The sequence below is a fragment of the Heloderma suspectum genome, chromosome 2, assembly GCF_057233095.1.
Source record: "Heloderma suspectum isolate Gila_16-S chromosome 2, 16-S_ref, whole genome shotgun sequence".
NCBI classification, from domain to species: domain Eukaryota; kingdom Metazoa; phylum Chordata; class Lepidosauria; order Squamata; family Helodermatidae; genus Heloderma; species Heloderma suspectum.
The window spans coordinates 277,811,853-277,832,008 of NC_139459.1; the positions used below are offsets into that span (position 1 = coordinate 277,811,853).

At 49.0% G+C, this 20,156-nt stretch overlaps 1 protein-coding gene across 2 annotated transcripts; it reads right to left on the reverse strand.

Annotated features, from left to right (window-relative positions):
* Nucleotides 1–68: 68 nt before the first annotated feature.
* RGS14 (regulator of G protein signaling 14) lies at nt 69–19,567 on the reverse strand. Of its 2 annotated transcripts, none has more exons than XM_084839443.1 (15): nt 19,037–19,567; nt 16,439–16,460; nt 15,585–15,739; nt 15,062–15,154; nt 12,460–12,603; nt 11,856–12,005; nt 11,585–11,705; nt 11,321–11,442; nt 9,168–9,371; nt 7,214–7,290; nt 5,913–6,039; nt 5,333–5,414; nt 4,381–4,499; nt 3,547–3,658; nt 69–870 (listed from the first exon to the last, which is right to left on the reverse strand). In XM_084839443.1, exons 1-15 carry the CDS (start codon nt 19,079–19,081, stop codon nt 542–544), a joined length of 1,902 nt encoding a protein of 633 aa, XP_084695569.1. In that variant the 5' UTR covers nt 19,082–19,567; the 3' UTR covers nt 69–541. The 2 variants fall into 2 exon arrangements, with proteins under 2 accessions (XP_084695569.1, XP_084695570.1); XM_084839444.1 differs by having other exon boundaries at nt 73–870; nt 4,441–4,499; nt 19,037–19,408.
* Between the last annotated feature and the right edge of the window lie 589 nt (nt 19,568–20,156).

The following is a 20,156-nucleotide window of genomic DNA, read 5'->3' on the forward strand; positions in this document are numbered from 1 at the left end:
TCTTAAGGCTTGGTGTGTTCATTTACACACACCCTCCACCAGCTGCTGGAAACGCATGTGCACAAACACACAGAGACTCAGGACTTTATCTGCAGTGTATCTTACATTTTACAAAGACTGAAAATTACAAACTATATACAGGCATCATCACCACTAGCCACAGAGGTGCAGCTGCCGCTGGAGCAGCCATGGGCAGATGTTTTACAACACTGAGCAACACCATACAACAGTCTGGTACAGCAAGTGAGCAGCCCTGGCGTTTCCCTGCCCAGCCAGCATGGGCAGTTCCAAGGTGTAAGAGTCAGGCAGAACATCAAGAGTACGGATGTCCATCCATTCCTGGAAGACAGGCTGGGGGGTCTCTCGAGCTGGGTATGGGTCCTAGCTGGGCCTCAACTCTATTCCTAGACCAGGGGAGGGGCCTGTGTAAGTCAGACCATAATACCACAACAGCTACTGAACAGGAAGGGCCTGGCCTTACTGCACGGAACATGACCTCTTGGAGGGGGGCTAGGACATGGGGGGGGGCTCATGGAGTAGATCACACGGCTGAAGGCTTCCCAGCAGCAGCAGGTGGTGATGACGATGATGAAGATGGACATCGTGTTTGCAGCTTTGAAGGAGGAGGAGCCTGGGATAGGGGGGGCTGCTGTGACTGACACAGAGAGATGGAGACTGACTTCGCATCAGGGGCTTCAGGTGTGCACATCTTCTCTGGGGCAGAGCTGGAGGAGGAGTGGATCTCGCAGGAGACACCATCTTGTTCAGGTACCTGGAGGAACTCAGGCAACACTAAATCTTCTTTGGACAGTAGCCCACGCTGGTCATTGACTCTACAGCTCTGGACCCGGTTCAGCAGCTCCACTAGCCCTGGGGAATGGGGGGGGGGGGGGAAGAAATTCACTCTAGATCTGGCAAAGCTTGACGTCGTCACTCTCCAAACAAATATCAACATATATATATCCACACAACAAAATATGTATCGATTTTATACCACTTTAATTGTCATGGCCTCTCCCAAGGAATCCTGGTAAGGGTGCTAATAATTCTCTCTTGGAGAGCCCTTCGCTTCCTCACAGAAGGAACCACAAATCCCAGACTTCCTTGGGAAGAGAATTACTATTAAAACTAGCTTAAGGCTGCACTTGTGAATAAGTCTTTTTGAACTCAGTGGGACTTGCTTCTAAGTAGATATGCACAGGATTATGCTGTAAGAATTATGTAGCTATGCCCCATCATTCTCCTTCCTTGCGTTTCCCCATCACGTTTTGCTCCACAGAGTTTATCTGTCTGCTTCCTCTATTTTTTCTTCTATTTTTGTTCTTATCTTTCTGCCAGGAATGAACATAAGAAGAGCCATGCTGGATCAGACCAAGGATCCATCTCGTCCAGCATTCTGTTCACACAGTGGCCAAACCGCTGGTGATGGGAAACCCACAAGCAGGACACAGGTGCAACAGCACCCTCCCACCCATGTTCCCCAGCAACTGGTACACATAGGCTCACTGCCTCTGGTACTGGAGGTAGCACATAGCCATCAGGACTAGTAGCCACTAGTAGCCTACGGGAACTTCCAGCCCAGAGAGGTTACCCATACAGCCCATGGCCCCATCCATCTGCCTCCCCAAGCCCCCACCCACTGGAGACTAGCAGGGATGATCAGTGGACAACAGCAGGGATTCCCCTGCACAGCATTCCCCTGCCCATTTGGCAAGTGATGTGTGGATTCTGGGATTCCCCTCAGTGTGCCACTTGCTGTTCTAACGGGGGAAGGCATGGGGCAGGCAAAGCCGCCCTGGCTGAGGCACAGAGGCTTGGCCAGGGGCAGCTTTATTGTGCGCTGGCTTTCCCCGACTGCGGAATGTCCACATGCAGCGAAGGTGTGGACCAAATGATGTCAAGGGATGTTAGGTCTGTGGAGAGGCTAGTGGTGGTGGGGTCATCTGTTCCCCTCCCCAAATAAGTTCACCACCCCTGCTCTATGTTTTCTACCATCCCGCTTCCCAAGAGCCGATGTGGTATATTGGTTAGAGCATGGGACTGGGACTGGGGAGCCCTAGGTTCAAATGTCCACTCAGCCATGAAGCTCACTGGGTGGTCTTGGTCCAGTTACTGTCTCTCAGCCTAATCTACCTCACAAGGTTGTTGTGAGGGTAACTGGGATAAAAGGGGGAAAGAATTCTGTATGCCATTCTGAACTTCTTGGAGAAAAGGCGGGATATAGATATAATTAAAAATCATAATAAACCTAGACCAGCCTTCTCCTTTCTATTCATCAGCCCATCCTCTTCTTCATCTTTAAATCTTTCTTCAAAACCAGAGAACTGATGTGCAGTGGCTAAGATGTGAGCTAGAAAGTGTTCCAGATCAAGCTCCACCTCAGCCAAAAATTTGCTTGCTCTAAGCAACTATTCATTTTTTAGTCTTAGCCTCCCTACCCCACTACAGCAATATGGGGAGAGGCAAGGAGTTACGTGGGGCATTCCATTTCTGCCTTCTTGCCACTAGACATTTTGCATAGCTTCCCCTTTGGCTCCGGAGATGTCACTGAGTATTGCTCACGTATTCTCAAGCTCTCTTTGTAGTTACAATGACTAGACACTTTTTTAAAGGGAAGTGGAGATTCTCAGGATACCTAATTATGTCACGAGTTCCAAACTTCACAGTTGGATGGTGTGAATGGGGAAAACACCCAGCACTGTTGAAGACCCACTGCTTCAGAAGAACTTTGAACGCCGGTACTTTCATCTTAGGACACCCCTATCCCATCCCATATGTGAGTACCTGGCCATTCCCTACATCCTTATCTTAGCCAGCTAATAAGGACAGTGAATACTTCGGGTAGAGAAGTACTAAATGTGCCCTGACTGTGTCTCTGATTAGACATTTTCTTTCTTTTACAATAAATGCATTTGTATTTTAGTATAGCCGCCTCAGAATTATTAATTTCCGAAGGGTCTGAGGGATTCAGATGGAGAGCCAGAAGTATCAGCGCAGACTCCTGAATGCACCTATGACTAAAGCTCTAGTTTGACAAAACTCAGTGGGAATGTGTAGTAGATTCTCTGATATATATTATGTACCTAGAGTCTGCTAAAATGTTTGCCTTATCCAAACTAAGTTTTTTGGTTAGTTTCCGAGCTGAATGCAAAACAGCAGCATCCCCATAAAATGGATAGGAGTGAGGGCATGGGTAACACAAACTTTTGTGATGCAGAGTTCTACAGTCTGCTCCTTAAAAAAACGAAACTACTTCCTTCCCCAGCAGAGAGACGGTCTCTCTAGTGCTGGAGAGTGGGAGAACGCGTTTTGAAATCAAGGGACTTCAATACAATTCGCATTGGCTGGTTCATGCCCAATAGTTCTAAGCATCAGAACAGCATTCAACACTGAATACATTCACAGGATGTAACATGTAGAAATATATGCAGACCAACATGATTCTGTTTAGTTCTCTGAGGCCACTTTCCTTACTTTCTAGTCCTCAGCATCCCCTTGACCATCCCTAGCTGGGTGAGGCGCCAGATAATGTCAGAGATGACTTACCTTCCAAGTCACATGTGCGCCGGTTCTGGTTATTCCTGGAAGGCCTGGTAAAGGAACAGGACATCTCTGGGAGTGGCTCAGCCTCAGACTCTGTCTCTGCAGAGCTGTCATCCTGGAACCACAGTGGGAGAGGGCATGATTAGAGCCAGAAAAGGGTGAACGCTGTACCTAGCTAAGCACCACAGCACAGGCTAGGGGTGGGAAACCTCTTTCAGCCTGAGAGCTGAATTCAATTTCAGAGCAGCTCGTGGGGGCAGCATTCCAGTGGTGGGTGTGGCCAAAGGCAAAAGGGTTGGCAAAAAAAAATATTTAAAATGGCAGCACATTGTAGCTTAAATCTTTTACTGCCAATAACTAAGCCTTGGGAGAGGCAGTTCCACCTTTTAAAGTGGGGAAAAAATCATACAAAAGCCCAGAAATCACCAAACAATTGGTGGTTGGGGGAAATGGTGTGGGACCAGGGGAAGGGGCATGGCCATCTGGGGAACCTCAAAGGGCTAGATTTTGCCCCTACACCTCATGTTCCCCACCCCTGGCATAGGCCTATTTATTAATTATTTTAAAACATTTGTATCCCTCCCTATATCATTAAGATCTAATTAAGGCCTAATGCATACAAACCACAAATGAGGCAATAAAACTTTTCCTGGGCTGTACCAATTTACAGTGAATGTAGGAGGATTGCATGGCTGTAAAAAAAAGATTATCTGCACAGACAAAACTAGTATTATTAGGAAGGATGCTAGGCCAGAACTCTCCTCACTGAGATCTAGTTTTCTACATGCAGGGATATGTGCGTGCGTTTAAATGTAGAAGCATCAAGTCATGTGATACCCTCAGCTGGGAAGTAGTACTGTCTAGGAACAGCTGTACACCTCCATGGCCAAGTCTCACCTCGCTCTGATCACAGGAAGGGTTTGCTGTGGCATTTCTGGCACCAACAGGTTTCACCTCTGCAATGAAACACATGGATGTTAGATCCTGAAAGATCAGGGGAGCCAAGAAACTGACCTGAGGCCCTGACAGCAGTGGGAGGGTGGTTCAGACTAAGGACTCAGGCTATGGATGCAACAGTAAGACTTGGTAGAGAATGGATCCAGATTTCCTAGAGGAACCAGCCTGGAAGAAGCTGGAAACTCTCAAACCGGAGCCCAGGGAACATAGACTGACCCTTCTTGAAGTGGTTGGATGAGAAAGTGCTGATCTATGTCTCAACAGATAATGCTCCAAAGAGAAGGAAATACCGTGTTTGCCAATGTGTCTGGAAGGAGGAAAATTGTGCATTAGGAGATGTGGCCGGGGTGGCGGTGGAGAAGTAGAGTTGCCACTTTTTTTTAACAAGGTTCCCATGCTTTTAACAGCTGCATGACAGGAGCGCACTCAACAGGCAAATATTTTCCCATCACTGCTGCTTCCTGCTGGAGGAAAACTTCACCTGATGAACATCTGCTTATCACACAGCTTTGAAAGGCACAGGAACCCTGCCAGAAAACAGGCAGCAAGCAGCCTTGGTGGCCAGTGCCCCTAAGACTGTGAAATGGGGGCACTGTCGAGCAGGGCAAATGTGGGGCAGGGCACAGCACTGCACAGCATCTGGTGGGATTTCCCTCCATAGGAGCTTGGTCTGTTGATACAACAATCAGAGCATGGAGCGCACGAATGCCCTGCATGTGGAGGACTCTCCCTTTGTGTCCCTGTGGCAGCTGCCCTGCTTATGGCAAATGGCTCTTCATCTAATGTTCACCATGAGCAGTTGCTGCCATGTGCACCTTTGAACTCCACATACCTGCATCTGACTCCAGCACAAGCTTCTGAGCCGCCACAGTGCTCACCTTCTCTTCCATATTCAGCGCATGGGGTTCACCAGACTGCAGAAAAAGAGCGGAGTTAAGAGCAGGAGAAAGGCCAGGACGGAGAGGCCTCTGACCCATCAGGGTGGATAGGCTGAGAGGACAACGTTGTGTCCATGCTGCTAGAGCAGGCAGCTTCTCAAGAAGTGGGTGAACAGGAACACATGCTGTAGTCCCCCTACAATAATTCATGGGCGCTGAGATCCTGGGGATCCCCCTCTAGCCTGAGGAAATTCTGGACCTCTGAATGGCCTACATTCAATTGGGAAAGAGCACTACTGTGGACTCTGATCTGGGTGCTGGTCTCTCCTTACTTGTCCCTTAACACTGTCCTGGTTAACTAGGAGGAAAAACATTGTCTCCAATGCTGAGCAAGAGATGCCGAGAGCAACCGAATCTACGATTCAGATGCCACCAGCAACTGCATCTCTACGGATCGCAGCACTCAGCAGGGGGCTAGGATCACCCAGTCTTCATTTAAACATTTCATTTCCCTTCTTCCCAATCCACTCTCACCCGTCGGAGTAGCACCCGTGTAACATCCAGGCCGTACTTCTCCAAGATGGGCTGCAATGCCTCCCGCAGGTGCTTCGTAGATTTTGCCAGAATACGTACTGTCTTGTTGATAGGTGTGATTTCCAGCCTGTAAGGAGAAGGAACAGCATAAATATACCCCATGTGGGCACAGTACACTGCATATGGCAGCTTGCAGAAGTTTTGCAGCCCATTAATCCACCCCAGCCCAGATGAAGGATAAAAGAGTGCCCTATCTCTTCCTAGTGCCTTCTGTAGAAAACCAGTGATGCTATTTCTGGGCCCCTGCAGGCAAGATCACAGAAACTGAGAGCACAGAAAAGCAGCGCAGGAAGGGGCCAAGGTGACAGTCTCCAGTACAGGGCCTACATGTGGATTACCACAAAATGGGCAAAGTGAGGCAACAAGGAGAAAGTTCGTTCAGGTTTCCTGTAATGAAATCCTAATGCTTCGCCTCATGTGGTAAAAATAAGAGAAGGGGTTCTTTACCTTTTCTTGTGGCTTGGGGTCTGAGAGGCAGAGTTTGCTGTGGGACTGTGAGCCTTGCCCTATGTTCATATTGGCTTAGATCAGGGGTGGGCAACTTTGGAGGGTCTGGGGGCCAATTTCGCCCCCCCCCAAGAACCCAATGGGGGCTGCACACACACACCGCTGCTGAATTGCCACCGAATTTTGGTGGTGAGGAAGAAACGTTTTTACTTTAAAACAATGTGCGTAGGCGCAAATGTAAAATTGCACTCCCAGAATGCCCCCCGTGCCTTGTTTTAAAGCAAAAATGTGGCGTTTTTTATTTCTGCCACATACTGCCAACATCTGGTGGCATGTTAGTGGCACAGCAGGGCTGAGGGGGGCAGGGGGGCTGCATTTAGCCTGCAGAGCACATTTTGCCCACTCCTGTCTTAGGTAATGACACTTCAATGTCCACAAGACAGTGGCGGCGGGTTGTGTGTGCAAATTTCCAACAGGAGCATAATTCTCATGTACTGTCTGCTTGCAACCCCCAGATCTACTCAGCCACCAGTACCAAACTGGAGTCTGGGTGTCTAAAACCAGCCTTAGAGCAACCAGTAGCATGATCAGCAATGAGCCCTGTTGGACTGTGCATGCTCCCAAGACAGCCAAGAAGACAGAGAGGGGTTTTGTGTGTTTCTGTTTTGCAAATGCAGATGGGCTGCCCTCTTGGGGCAGAAACCCTGGCCCCATGCTGAGAAGGATGAAGTAAAGTTTCTGCCTGCTGGTTACAGGGCTACATGGGTAAATAGACAGCAGGAGATCACACTCACTCAAAGCTGACCCTGGTCTCCAGCTTCACCTCCTGGTCCATCAGAACTAAGCTCTCCTGGTTCAGTGCCAGTGGCTTCTGTGAGAAGTCAAGGAAAGGCAGACATATTAATGCAGCAGAAAGAACACTGATGCACTATTGCATGCACATCTGTACATGTTTGCATGGTGATATACGAAGGGATTGTAAATCTACAGAAGGGATTGTATATCCACATCTATACAGGAGTGCTGACATCTGAAAGCAAAGGAGACCAAGGATACAACTCCGGGAAGATAGCTTTAAAAATAGCGCATCTGGTATAATGGTTACAGTGCTGAACTGGGGAGACCCAGGTTCTAGTCCGCACTCAGTCATGAAGCTCACTGGGTGACTTTGGGCCAGTCACTGATGCTCAGCCTAACCTACCTTACAGGGTTGTTGTAAGAATAAAAGAGAGAGGAAGAGGATCACATATGCTGCCTTGGGCTCCTTGGAGCAAAAGGGGGATATAAATGTAACACATAAATTATAAATAAAAAACAAAAATAAAAATACTGCATTAAAAGCATCATGTTATGAGAGAAAATAATCTTAGTGACTAAGGGCTTTCCCTATATTTTACTGTGTTTGTTACATTCTTATGGCTGGGTGTGAATCACCTCCCAGCCTGAGTCTATGTAATGTATAACCATGTCATTTTCCATATGTCACAACACATGTATCATTGCGACATCTGTCTCTTCCAGCATTCCTCGCTGTCAGGAGCGCACTTGCTGCCTTCTGAAATCCTCAAGTAGCCAGAATCAACACACAGACGATAGGGCTCTTTTCCAAGGCTTTATTTCCATTCAACCTAATGACGCTTACAGATGCTAATTGCATGAGCCTAATGAGGGAAACTTAAGAGAGCTGCCTACTTGTAGGGATGTACAAATTCCTTACCTTGTTCCGTTGTGGGGCTTCTGCGGTGGGGGGGAGGCGCTCCCACCCTCCCCCCGGAATCCTCCCTGGCTGGCTTCGCTCCGCGGCAGCTCCACAGAGCCATCAGCCAGGGCCGTCCGCAGCCGAAGTTCCGGGTGTGGCCGGGCTGCTGTGGACACAAATGGCAGCCGCCATAGTGGCCGCCATTTGCGTCCAGCCAGGCTGCCGTGATAGGCTACATAAGTATTTATAGGCTACGTAATATAGGCTATGTGATAGGCTACATAAATACTTATGTAGCCTATCATGGCAGCTTGGCTGGATGCAAATGGTGGCCGCAGCAGCCGGCCGAAAGACCAGCCACCGCTGCCGCCGCCGGCGGAGCCCCAGGTAAGTTTCGTTCTGGGGGGATTCTGTGGGGGGGCGGGGGGTGGGAGGACTTTCTGCCATGGATTTCGGGGTTTAGCACTAAAAAGTGCTATTCTGAATGGACTCCAAATGGACCACAGGTCCATGCGGAACCACCAGGACCTCAGTGACTAGGCAGACTGGTAATGGAGAACACTCTCTCTCAAATATCCTATCACTCCCTGATAGCTCTTTTGCTTTTTGCTTTATGGACTAATTGTATTTGTTTGTATGTTTGTTTATTAAAAGAACTTATATCCTACTTCTGTTTCAGTTTGAATAAGCATTTATATAATAATTTAATAGTGTTCAAAATACTGCACATTCATTATCTCAGTAATCCTTACAACAGCCCTATAAGGTAGGCAAATATCACACACGGGTTGAGGCTGAGAGAATAATGGCTTGCCGAAAGTGAGTTTGGAACTGCAGTAAAATGTCAGGGGAGGACTTCTGAACTCGTAGCTCACACCTGAAGCCACCGTGCTACCCCAACTGGACAACTTTGCCCACTGAGAGTTTACAGATGTCCCAGTCTAAATTTTACATAGAAAGAGGGCCCGCACAGCACCCTTCCTCTTAAATTCCCACAGTGGTATCCTTCCAGGGATTCTTCCCTTTTCTCTGCAATAAACTAGGCCTACCTTTTCATTCCCCGCAAGATAGATTTTGACGTCAGGCAGGTGGAGGCCACGGCGCTGGCAAATTCCGGCCAGCATGTCCTGGATGGAGAGGCCGGAGCGTACTGGGGCCAGAGAGGCAGTCCCATCAGGCAGATAAATACAACAGTACTTGATGGGCTGGTTCTGATTGTCAGATTCTGGGCCAGTCAGGCTCTTCCTGTGGTTCTGGCAGGAAGAGAACTTAAAACATTCAGCACTGCTTGTGAACACCTATGCCCTCAACTTTTGGCAGGCTGGCTGCCCTCCTAGGCTGAAAGCTCACACCAGGTGACTTCCTAAGGTTGAGGGCCATTAATAAATGTGTTTTGAGGTCCCAAACTTACATGCCTGAAATGTGACAAAAGAAGATATTCACATGAATTTCACATATAATGGTGCATATGGTTTTTTCCCTGTGCCTATTTAGGGAAAATGGCATGTGTGAAAAGCACAGGTCTCGGCTATTCTACACACTATGGAGAATGAGGTGGTAGCATTCTAGAATGTACCACTGCAGGCCACAAGTGGGGGACATTTTTTAAATGTTCCCCCATGATTTGGGGAGTGGTGTTTCTTTTATTTTTAACCTTCCTCCACATAGGAAACTAGCACATCAGGGGAAAAGGTTCAACATAAGAGGAAGCGTACTGGATCCAACCAAAGGCCCACCTAGCTCAGCATCCTGTTCCCACAGACAGGAGCCAACCAGATTGCTTGGGGAAGCCCATAAGGAGAACATGAGGACAACAGCCGTCCCCCACTGGCGCTCCCCAGCAAACGGTACCGACACATATACTGCCACGGTAAATGGAAGTTTTGCCTGATAGCACCTGAAAGACCATTAAAGATACAATCCTATACCCATTTACCTGAGAGTAAGCCCCATTGGATGCACTGGGTCCTACTTCTGAGTAGACATGTATAGGATTGCACTGTAATTTGTCTAATCCTCTTTTAAAGGTACATCACCCTATCTTCCGGCAGTGATTTTCAAGGCAAATATGTATTGTGTGAAGAAGTACTTCCTTCTGACTAACCTGATTCTACTGCCACTCTGTTTCATTGAGTGAACCCATTCCAGTATCTCCCTGATGATATGATGGTTTTATTACATGTAGGGACCTTTTGATTTTTTAAAATTCATATCTTTATCCAATATGTGGATATATATTAGATATATATGGGTATATATTCCCTTCCACCTGCAGTCTGAAATAGTAGAGTCCAGAATTCTACCACCCCAAGCTCCCTCTTCTCATTCTGTGAAATGTGTAGAATTGTTCTAAGGCTTGTCTATTAGCTAGCTAGGCAGCAGGGAGAGTCGATGTTGCTTGCTTTCATCTCCAAGAGCTCTCCCTTTCTGTGGGTGGCCTATTAATACGTTCTTCCCTACGCCTGCTGTTGGTGAGGTAACAACAGTGCTTCGTTCTTTGCATACATGCTATTTTAACAGACTTAAGGTGTGTATGCACACGCACAAGCACACACACTCCTTTCAGATTCAGAAGGAACCACAAAAGAGCAGACCTTTTGCTTGGAAGAAGTAGCTTTCATTGGAAAAGGCCTTGAAAGTTACGTAATCCCAGTTATACAGATCTGGTGGCCTTATGGCATTATCCAAAGCCCTGCCACAGCCGCCAAAGACACACGCACGCACACGCACTTCCTGAGCTCTTGCTAGCAATACTCTCCCACTACCAATCCTCTCCCCTGGATAATTTCACTCTCTGCTCTCCTTTGATTGGCCCCTGTATTCAGGAGGGAGAACTGCCTCCCCACCAGCTGGGTCTCTCTATGGCTGTGTGATCAACATCTTTTCAACAGTTTCAGGGGTGGGCGTCCATTGGAAGGGGCCGAGACAGCAGCAGCTAAAATACCAGTGTGCTATCAGTAGCAAGTCACGGAGAATTCCACACTGAAGAGAACTCCTCCACACTGCACTGTCACAGCCCATTATATATTGTGTGAGGGCCAGATAGGGCCCCTGATGTGACAGTCATGGTACAGCATCAAGCAAGAGCCCAGTGCCCACATTGCAGTGAAGGGAGCATGGCCATACAAATATGGGGCGGGGGGTATATTTTCACTGACACAGCCCCAAATCTCCAGGTGAAACAAGTTCCACAAGCACTCACCTCTGTCTGGGGGATGTTGGTTGCGCACGATGACAGGAAGCCCAGGTCCAGGCTAGCTGAGGAATTCAAAGAGCCTTGGGACTCACGCCACTGGGGTGGCCCCTCGCTGCCATTTCTCTCCTCTAGGACAGAGAGTCAGCAGGCTACGTCAAATTTTTGGAGGATATATGACCTTCGGCAATAGACCAATTATTATTCACCCCTGTTGCCTTCCCCAAATCAATTGCACAATAGTTGTACCCCCACTTTCAGCTTTGGACTCACCTCCCCAGGGACGATCCCTCCGATCTCCTTTCCGGAAGGATCTCCGAGGACTCCGACTGGCCAAGTTGCCTGCTACCTCCACACCGAGGGGAAGCGATTTCCCTGCCTTTAGTTTTGTTTTCTAGAGGAAAGCCAGAAAGAGAGAGAGAGGTGGGGGGAACATCTCAAGGCATGCTGGACCTGGTTGGGCAGGGGGGAAGAGGGAAATGGGCACCCTTTAAGTTCCCCAAATGCCACCCTACACCCCAGGCTGGAAAGAAAGGCCTTGTACCTTGCCATGCTCAGTTGGGGGGCTGCCACTTTGAGAGAGGGACCTCAGCTCTGGCAAAGGCTGCCCTTGGCTCTCGGCCCTTGCACATGCCTGATACAGTGGAGACTTGACAAAGCGGGCATAGCTGTCAAATTTCATCAGGTTGAAGATCTGAAGCAAGAAGCATCAGGTTAATCAAGTGCCATCACTGTCCCTGCAGCAGACATCCCTCCAGGATCTGGATCTCAGCACTTGTGGTGGTTGCACCCAACAGTACTCAGTGGAGATAGTAAAAATGCTCCAAATCCGTTAAAGGGTCAGTGGTAGAGCACCTGCTTTGCACGCAGAAGGTTCTGGGTTTATCTCCAGCATCTTCTGGTAGGGTTGGAAAAAAATTCTGCCTGAAACCCTGGAGAGCCATCGCTGCCAGTCAGTGTCAACAACACTGGGCTAAATGGAGCCATGGTCTGACTCAGTATAAGGCAGCTTCCTATGTTCCTAGCAACTGGAGGAGCAGACTGTGTCTCTAGCTTCCCATTCCTGCTATGTCCTTTCTCTAACTTACACACACACACACACACACACACACACACACCATGGCTTAGCTGAGGTGGACTGTTCTCACCTGGAGTTGCTGGACATTGAACATATCAGGAGTGGGAGTAGCCAACATTTCCTCACCAATCCAGGCCTGCCTGTCAATGTTGACTGGGTTCACTGAATGGCTTGACAGGAACTCGTCATAGATGCACCGAGCCTCCTGGGCCAGCTACGGAGAAAGCATGTGAGATGAGAGTCCTGATATCACCGTAGGCCAGAAGCAAAAGTACATAGTGCTGCTGCTGTCTATGCTGCCCCCACCCCCATCAGCTCCCTAAGTGTACGACAGAGGAGGAGAGCAAGCTAGGTCCCTCTATTCATCTTATAGGGTTGTGTGTATTCAGTGCTTTTAACCACGTAACAGAAAAATATGAAATTGCTATTCATTTGGGTACAGAATTCCATATTCTGAAAACTTTGCCTTTAAAAAAAATCAAGTTTCTATTCCCTAGGCTGTGCAGGTAGGTTTGAAAGTCTGTGGGCAATGCCCAGTAAAATCTGCAAAGCCAGCGACACGCTCAGTAGGATTTCCAGTCATGAAATGGAGAGGTTTCATAGAATCATGGAATAGTAGGGTTGGGAGGGGCCTACAAGGCCATCGAGTCCAACCCCCTGCTCAATGCAGGAATCCAAGTCAGAGCATCCCTGACAGATGGCTGTCAAGCCTTGTCTTGAAGGCCTCCAGTGTGGGAGAGTCCACCACCTCCCTAGGTCATTGGTTCCATTGTCGTATTGCTCTAACAGTCAGGAAGTGTTTCCTGATGTTCAGCCGGAATCTGGCTTCCTGTAACCTGAGCCCATTATTCCGTGACCTGCATGGGATGATTGAGAAGAGATGCTGGCCTTCCTCTCTGTGACAACTGTTCAAGTCCTTGAACAGCGCTATCATATCTCCCCCCAGTCTTCTCTTCTCAAGGCTAAACATGCCCAGTTCTTTCAGTCTCTCTTCATAGGGCTTTGTTTCCAGTCCCCTGATGTCTGTATCCTTCTTAAAGTGCGGTGCCCAGAACTGGATGCAGTACTCCAGATGAGGCCTAACCAGTGCTGAGTAGAGGGGAACTAGTACTTCCCGGGATTTGGAAGCTATGCTTCTATTAATGCAGCCCAAAATAGCATTTGCCTTTTTTGCAGCCACCTCACATTGCTGGCTCATATTCAGCTTGTGATCGACAACAATTCCAAGATCCTTCTCGCTTGTAGTATTGTTGAGCCACGTATCCTCCATCTTGTAACTGTGCATTTGGTTTCTTTTTCCTAGGTGCAGAACTTGGCATTAATCCCTATTAAATGTCATTCTGTTGTTTTCTGCCCAGCGCTCCAGTCTATCCAGATCACTTTGAATTTTGTTTCTGTCTTCCAAAGTATTAGCTATCCCCCCCAATTTTGTGTCATCTGCAAATTTGATCAGCATTCCCTGCACCTCCTCCTCCAAGTCATTAATAAAAATGTTGAAGAGCACTGGGCCCAGGACTGAGCCCTGTGGTACCCCACTCGTTACTTCTCCCTAGTTTGAGAAGGTCCCATTGATAAGCACTCTTTGAGTCCGATTCTGTAGCCAACTGTGGATCCACCGGATCGTTGTTTCATCTAGCCCACTTTGAGCTAGTTTGCTCATCAGGAGATCATGGGGCACTTTGTCGAAAGCTTTGCTGAAGTCGAGGTATATGACGTCTACAACATTCCCACGGTCTACAAGGGAGGTTACTTGATCAAAAAATGAGATCAGATTCATCTGGCAGGACTTGTTTTTGACAAATCCAAATTTCAGTACCCTGCATCGCTCCTGACCTACCCTGTGACTTGCAAAAGCAGGGAAAATACGTAAAAGGCAAAAATAGACACATTTCCATAATGTATATAGATTTCAGAATCCATCTTTTCTTGGTGAAGAAATTAGCTTCCCTGAGTACAGAATGTTCTTCTTTTTCTTTTTATTTCAGTGCATGCAGCAAGGGTGTTTAACCCTAGGCCTAGAGGCCAAATCTGGCCCTCCTAAGATCCCAATCCAGCCCTTCAGTACTTCCCGGATGACCACTCCCACTGGCCCTTCCACTTCACCCAACCACCAATAGTTTCATTGTTTCCCAGCTTTTGCAGTTTCCCCTCATTGCAAAAGGTTGAAATGCCTCTCCTAAGGTGTAGTTACTGGCAGTAAAGGCTTTGAGCCAAGAGATACAGTGGCATTTTGGCCTGCCCCCTTTGCCTTTGGCCGCGCCCACTGTTGGAATGAGGCCCCTTCTTCAAAACTGAATTCAGCCCCTGGGCCATGCTATACGGAGTCCTGCTCTGTGTGACTGGGAAACACTTCTTGGCACGTCCCTCCCTCCCTCCCACCCACACACACCCATCCTCAAAACTCAGGCAATGCGTACCTGATAATCGAAAAATGCACTGCCTATAATCTTGCAACATGCACAGGATCTGGCTTTCTGAGAATCTCAACCTTCATTTTATAAACCCCTTCCTAAACCCCATGGTGAAAAAAGAGTGAGTGAATATTCCATTTGGGACAAATTGGCACCAACCTGACCCACACTTCTCCAAGATGCATAATGCTCCCCCCTACCCCCAGTGCAGAATCAGAGTTCACTTTTTCCTGCTTAGTCTGCCCCTGGAAATCCTCTTACCTGCTGGGTGCTGCTAGCTGGGATCTGCTGGAACCGCTCACAGGCTTGCCAGAAATATACATTCTCGGCACTAAACTCCTTCTTCAGGAACTCCTGGAAAGAGGGGGATAGGGATGAAGATGCTCCCCTCTGTCCTGGGACTCTCACCATTTAGTGCTCTGGGACAGCCGAGAGGGAGTCCATGTGTTCAGGCAGCACTGAGTCAGGTCAAATTATTATCGTTGCCAACAGTGCATGATAACCAGGCAATATAGCCAGAAGTAGCTGGAGATAAAACCTCGGATACAGCAGACAGCTGGAGGAGCCAGAGAGAGGGGAGCAGAGCTGGCTGCCATCTAGCCAAGGCTAGGACAGAAAGGACAGGGCACACAGCACCATTCCAATCTGTCAGAAGGGATACAGGGCCACATAGGCTCCACGTACATGACAGAGCAGAAAGCGGAGTCAAAGAAAGCGATACAGCACAAGACAAAGAACGTGCAGGGGGAGATCAGGACAAACACAAGTAAGGTACGGAACTCACCGTGAAGTAGGCCACACCAAGTCGGTCCTGCAGCAGCGTCTCAAAGGACTCAGCCCAGTGGGCTACAGACTGCCCCAGGGAATGGGTGATACTCTGGGTGCTCGGCAGACTGTTCACACTGTTATTACTGCCCCGGGGTCCAGAGCTGTTTAACTCTGTGAAACAGAGAGAGATTTCAGATCCTTCCCAGGTTCAATTGCTGTCATGATGCTGTGAGTCAGGGCTTGCCCAGCTTGGCAAGGCCCAAGGCCAGGGCTGGCCCCAAGCATTTTGCTGCCTGAAGCAATGGACAAGATGCCCCCGCTCCGCCCTGCCCAAATCCATGTACAGGAGCCAACTGGACTGGCAGCTAAATCTTCCTTCGACAATGGCAATGGGACAGCATCCTGCACCGCACCTGAGGGAAGCAGGTTAGCGTAGGGGCTGCAACGCTGGCATTCACAGCTTCCCAAATTGTCACCCCCATCCTCTGTCCCCAGTATCTGCCACCTGAGACAGCTGCCTCCCTCTGCCTAATGTTAGAGCTGGCCCTGCCCATGTCCTGCACCACATCATGCCAATAAGTGTTGGGGCTAGAAGTGGCCAGTCTGTGCCCTGAATTCCACCCCAATCAAACATCCTGGGGTATTTTGAGCAAAATTTGCTTTACCATCTAGAAGCAGAACACTGTTTTGCACAGTTCAAAGTGCCAAACGGAGTTACTGTGACCTGTGATCAGGCATTTCTGTTCCTTACTGAGTTGAGCAACCTCCACACATTCCACCCGTCCTGTTAGCCAACAAATCCTGCTGCCTTAACCAGGCCTTTGACCTCATAACTCCAACACCACTCCCCAAGACACAGGCCCTACTTACCCCCATCTGACACAGCCAGGCCCTGCAAAAGAAGGATGAGAGTGGTCAGAGCATTCTTTGGGATATGGACAAAACTCAGCAGGAGCAGTAGCCAGTATGGATGTAGTCTCTGCTCTAGTGTCAGACACCTTCACAGGGCATTTGGCTACACACTGATGAAAGTACAGGACAGCCACCATCTGCGGTCACAAAGGTCTCAACCTTAGGAAAAGTGCCAAGCTGTGCCTTCTCCCATCTCCTGTGCTCCTATGAAAGCCTGCTGTAGTCAGAACCTCCGCCTACAAGCAGTGTAAGATGGATGGGAACGCAACGACGTCATTGGTAGGCAAGAAGAGGGTCAGGGCCAGAGTCAAGGGTAGGCACGGTGGGACACCTGCTGAGGGTCCAAACCCCAGTACAGGCCCACTGACTTGCTCCTCCTCTTCACCATTGCAACCTGCTTGTTCACCTGCCTCTCGCTCTGGCCCAGACAACAGTGGTGGTGAGAAGGAGGCGCAGCAGACACACTGCCTGCTTGCTCATTGACTCTCTGCCAGTCAACCAAGCAAGTGGTGGCAATCATTAGGAATTGGATGAGGAGCAATGGCAGCTGGGAACAAGGTGGATTCACTGAGGGAGGGGGCTCATTGAGGGTGTCTTGCCCAAGGGCCCTCAAAAACCTGGAGCCTGAACAGGGTACTGAACAGGGTCCCCACCTCATCTCAGCTGCCTTTGAAGAAAGTAAGCCAGAGACTTTGTTTAGTCCAGGTCCACCTCAGGCTGAATTACTCGGGTTCAGTGGCATCTATAGCTCAAAATTACACTCCTGTACAAGGATGGTATCAAAAGGTCATAGACAAGAAATAGAGTCTCTTACAATCACAAGGACAGTTCAGATATGGCACAGAGATCAACCTTGCTAGAGTGCTGTACAACTTAGTCAAACAAATCCCATATTGGTTGCTGTGGCAGTGTTGGCGAACGTCATTTGCCCAAGTCACCATGCTGGCATGTACAAGATTCCTAATACTAGAACCTTGGTCTAGGTGTTTCAGGTCACACATCACCACAAAAGACTAACAGAAGCCACGCAACGGGACATGGCTGACACTTTGGTCCTTCTAACGCAGGGGCATTGAACCTCTTTCAGTCTGAGAGCCAAATTCAATCTTGGAGCAGCACTCAGGGACCCCATTCCAATGGTGAGTGGAGCCAAAGCCAAAAGGGGCGGGGCCAAAAATGCCAGCATATTGTAGTTTAAAATTCTTGCTGCCTGTAACTAAGCCGTAGGGGAGGCATGTCAACCTTTCAAAATGGAGAGGGCAATGGCGTAAAAGCTGGGAACTCCACCCAACAATTGGTAGTTGAAATGGGATGGGGCCAGAGGGAGGTGGTGTGGCCATCTGTGGAACACCAGAGGGCTGGGTTGGGACTCCAGGTGGTTCAGATTTGGCCCATGGGCCTGAGGTTCCCCACCCCTGTTCTAACATCAACAGAGAAATAACTCAAGAAATAACAGGAGCAACTACTCCTTGCTGAAAACCCACAGTTGGCTTTGCTGCAACAAAGCGGAATCTGGCCTAATGTTACATCGTAGGGGAAAACATCCAGACACACAGCCTCCAGAGTATCTATCTGAAATTTCTATTATGATCAGCACTACAAGGTAGGGCTTCATGTTGTGACCACAGTGAAAGGGATTCTGTCCATGAACCATACTGCAGAGATTAGATCTCCAAAGGGTCCTACAAGCTGATCCCACATAGGAATTATTTGGGTCTCACTGTCTTCCCACCCAGTGCAACCAAAGGCGACACCCACTTTCCAAGCAACTGATCAGGCTAAACAGAGTCCTGCTATTCCACAACAGGGCTCCCCACACAACCATCTGCCATCTCCCCCCAAATCTGTCCTGCGGCTCTGTGCTTTTTTGTTTTTTGCTCACGACGTGAGGCTCCTGCACACCATTTTTGTCAGCCTGCATCTGAAGTGATTACAGCCCTTCCTTGCCTTTGATGGCTGCCAGTCATGCTGAGTTGTGCAACACGATATCAGAGGCTCTCACGCTAGCCCTGTTCTTCTGTGTTCACAGCAGACCACTCGGTGCAAGCTGGAGTCTCTGAAAGGCACTGTGATTTCACAGGCCACAGAAACCCTCACGTTCAACGTGACAAAAACAATCCCTGGGGGGAGTCACTTCAGGATCCTACACAGACCAGCTACACACACAGAGTTCTCGGTGTCCTCTTTCCCAAGTTACAAAGAATGGGGTGGGACAGTGAGGTAAACTGTAACCAGGCGTAAAGAACATGATAGTATCTCATCCTCCCCATTATAGCAATATTACAGTGCTTTGTACTAATCTTCCCAAAGAAGAAAGGGGAAAGGCACCCTAAAAGTTGCAGCCGGCCTAGAGGTCCTGTAAGGAGAAAGCCAGTGAATGCTGATCTTCTCGGACAAGCAACCATCCCAGCCTCCAAATGCCAAGATCAGGTCTCGGAAAGGCTGCTTTCTTGGAGCATCCTTTATCCAGGGACAGAACAAGCAAAAAGAACCTTTCCCTCAGGAGCCCCTGGCCTTGCCACCCCCCTGGTAGCAGCTGGAAGTGTACTCACTCACCATTCGGCCATTTTGGACGCCCAGGTGTTTGGGTTTTCCCAGCATGCCTCGTGCTGCTGTCACAGGTAGTCCCTGAAACCCAGGACCATCAGCCTAGGAGAAGCCCCTCCCTGAGTCTGCAGCACAGCCCTCAGAGCATCCCCGGCAGGGAGAGAAAGAAGGAGAGCAGCTGCCTGCCACGCTCACAGTGCTGCACTCACTACCTCTTTTCTCTACCGCAGGAAGTGTCACTATGGAAACCAAAACCACAGCTTAAAATGGGGTTTGGAGAGAGACTCCCTCCTTCTGAGAGAGCACAGCCCCACAGACACCTACAGCCCAGGGCTCTGTAAGCTGTCCAAAGCTGGAGCAAACCTTTCCCTAAAGGATTCTGTCACAGTATCATCCTGAGAAGAAACCCGGAGCATCAGGAGCTGAAACCAAAGAAATGTGTTGGCACCCACCACAAGGAGCCCTCAGGGGAAGGAACTTAACAAGACACAAGCAAGGTAGCAGGCATGCTCAAGCAGAAATGCTGCAGGAAGAGAAAGAGCCCGAAAAACAACAGGCTGATGGGGACACAGCCTGTCAGCACAGGAAAGCGAAACTGTCCTAGGAGATCGCGCAAGAGCTCAGGAACACTGGAAAAGTGAATCATTATCACCGCTGTAGCAATGAGGATAAAGGGATACTGATTAACAAAGAAAACCTGCTGGAACAAAGTGAAGGGCCCTTGTGTCTCTAGTCCAGCTAGATAACAGATGTAATGCCCAGTGGGATATTGTTTGATGTAATGCTGGGCTTTATTTGTTATATTTTTATTCCCCCCTTCCATAAGGGGCTCAAGGTGGCATACATGGTTTCCTCCCCCACCCCCATTGATCCTCACAACAACCCTGTGAGGTGGGTTAGGCTGTGAGAGAGTGATAGGCCCAAGGTCACCCAATAAAGTTCGTGGCGGAATGGGCCTTTGCAACTGGCCCTCCTTGGTCCTATTCCAGGGACAGGCAACCTCGTGCCCTCCAGATGTTTTGGACTACAGTTCCCATAATCCCTGGCCATTGAACTTGCTGGCTGGGGCTTGTGGGACTTGTAGTCCACCACATCTGGAGGGCGCCGGGTTGGGGAAGACTGCTCTAAC

Excerpts from the sequence above, each read along its gene's own strand:
- RGS14 (XM_084839443.1), bottom strand. The coding sequence starts at position 19,081 with ATGCTGGGAAAACCCAAACACCTGGGCGTCCAAAATGGCCGAATG. Across the intron at positions 11,706-11,855 it reads CCCCAACTGAGCATGGCAAG|AAAACAAAACTAAAGGCAGG; the intron begins GTACAAGGCCTT and ends GCTTTCCTCTAG. Across the intron at positions 11,443-11,584 it reads GAGGGATCGTCCCTGGGGAG|AGGAGAGAAATGGCAGCGAG; the intron begins GTGAGTCCAAAG and ends TCTCTGTCCTAG.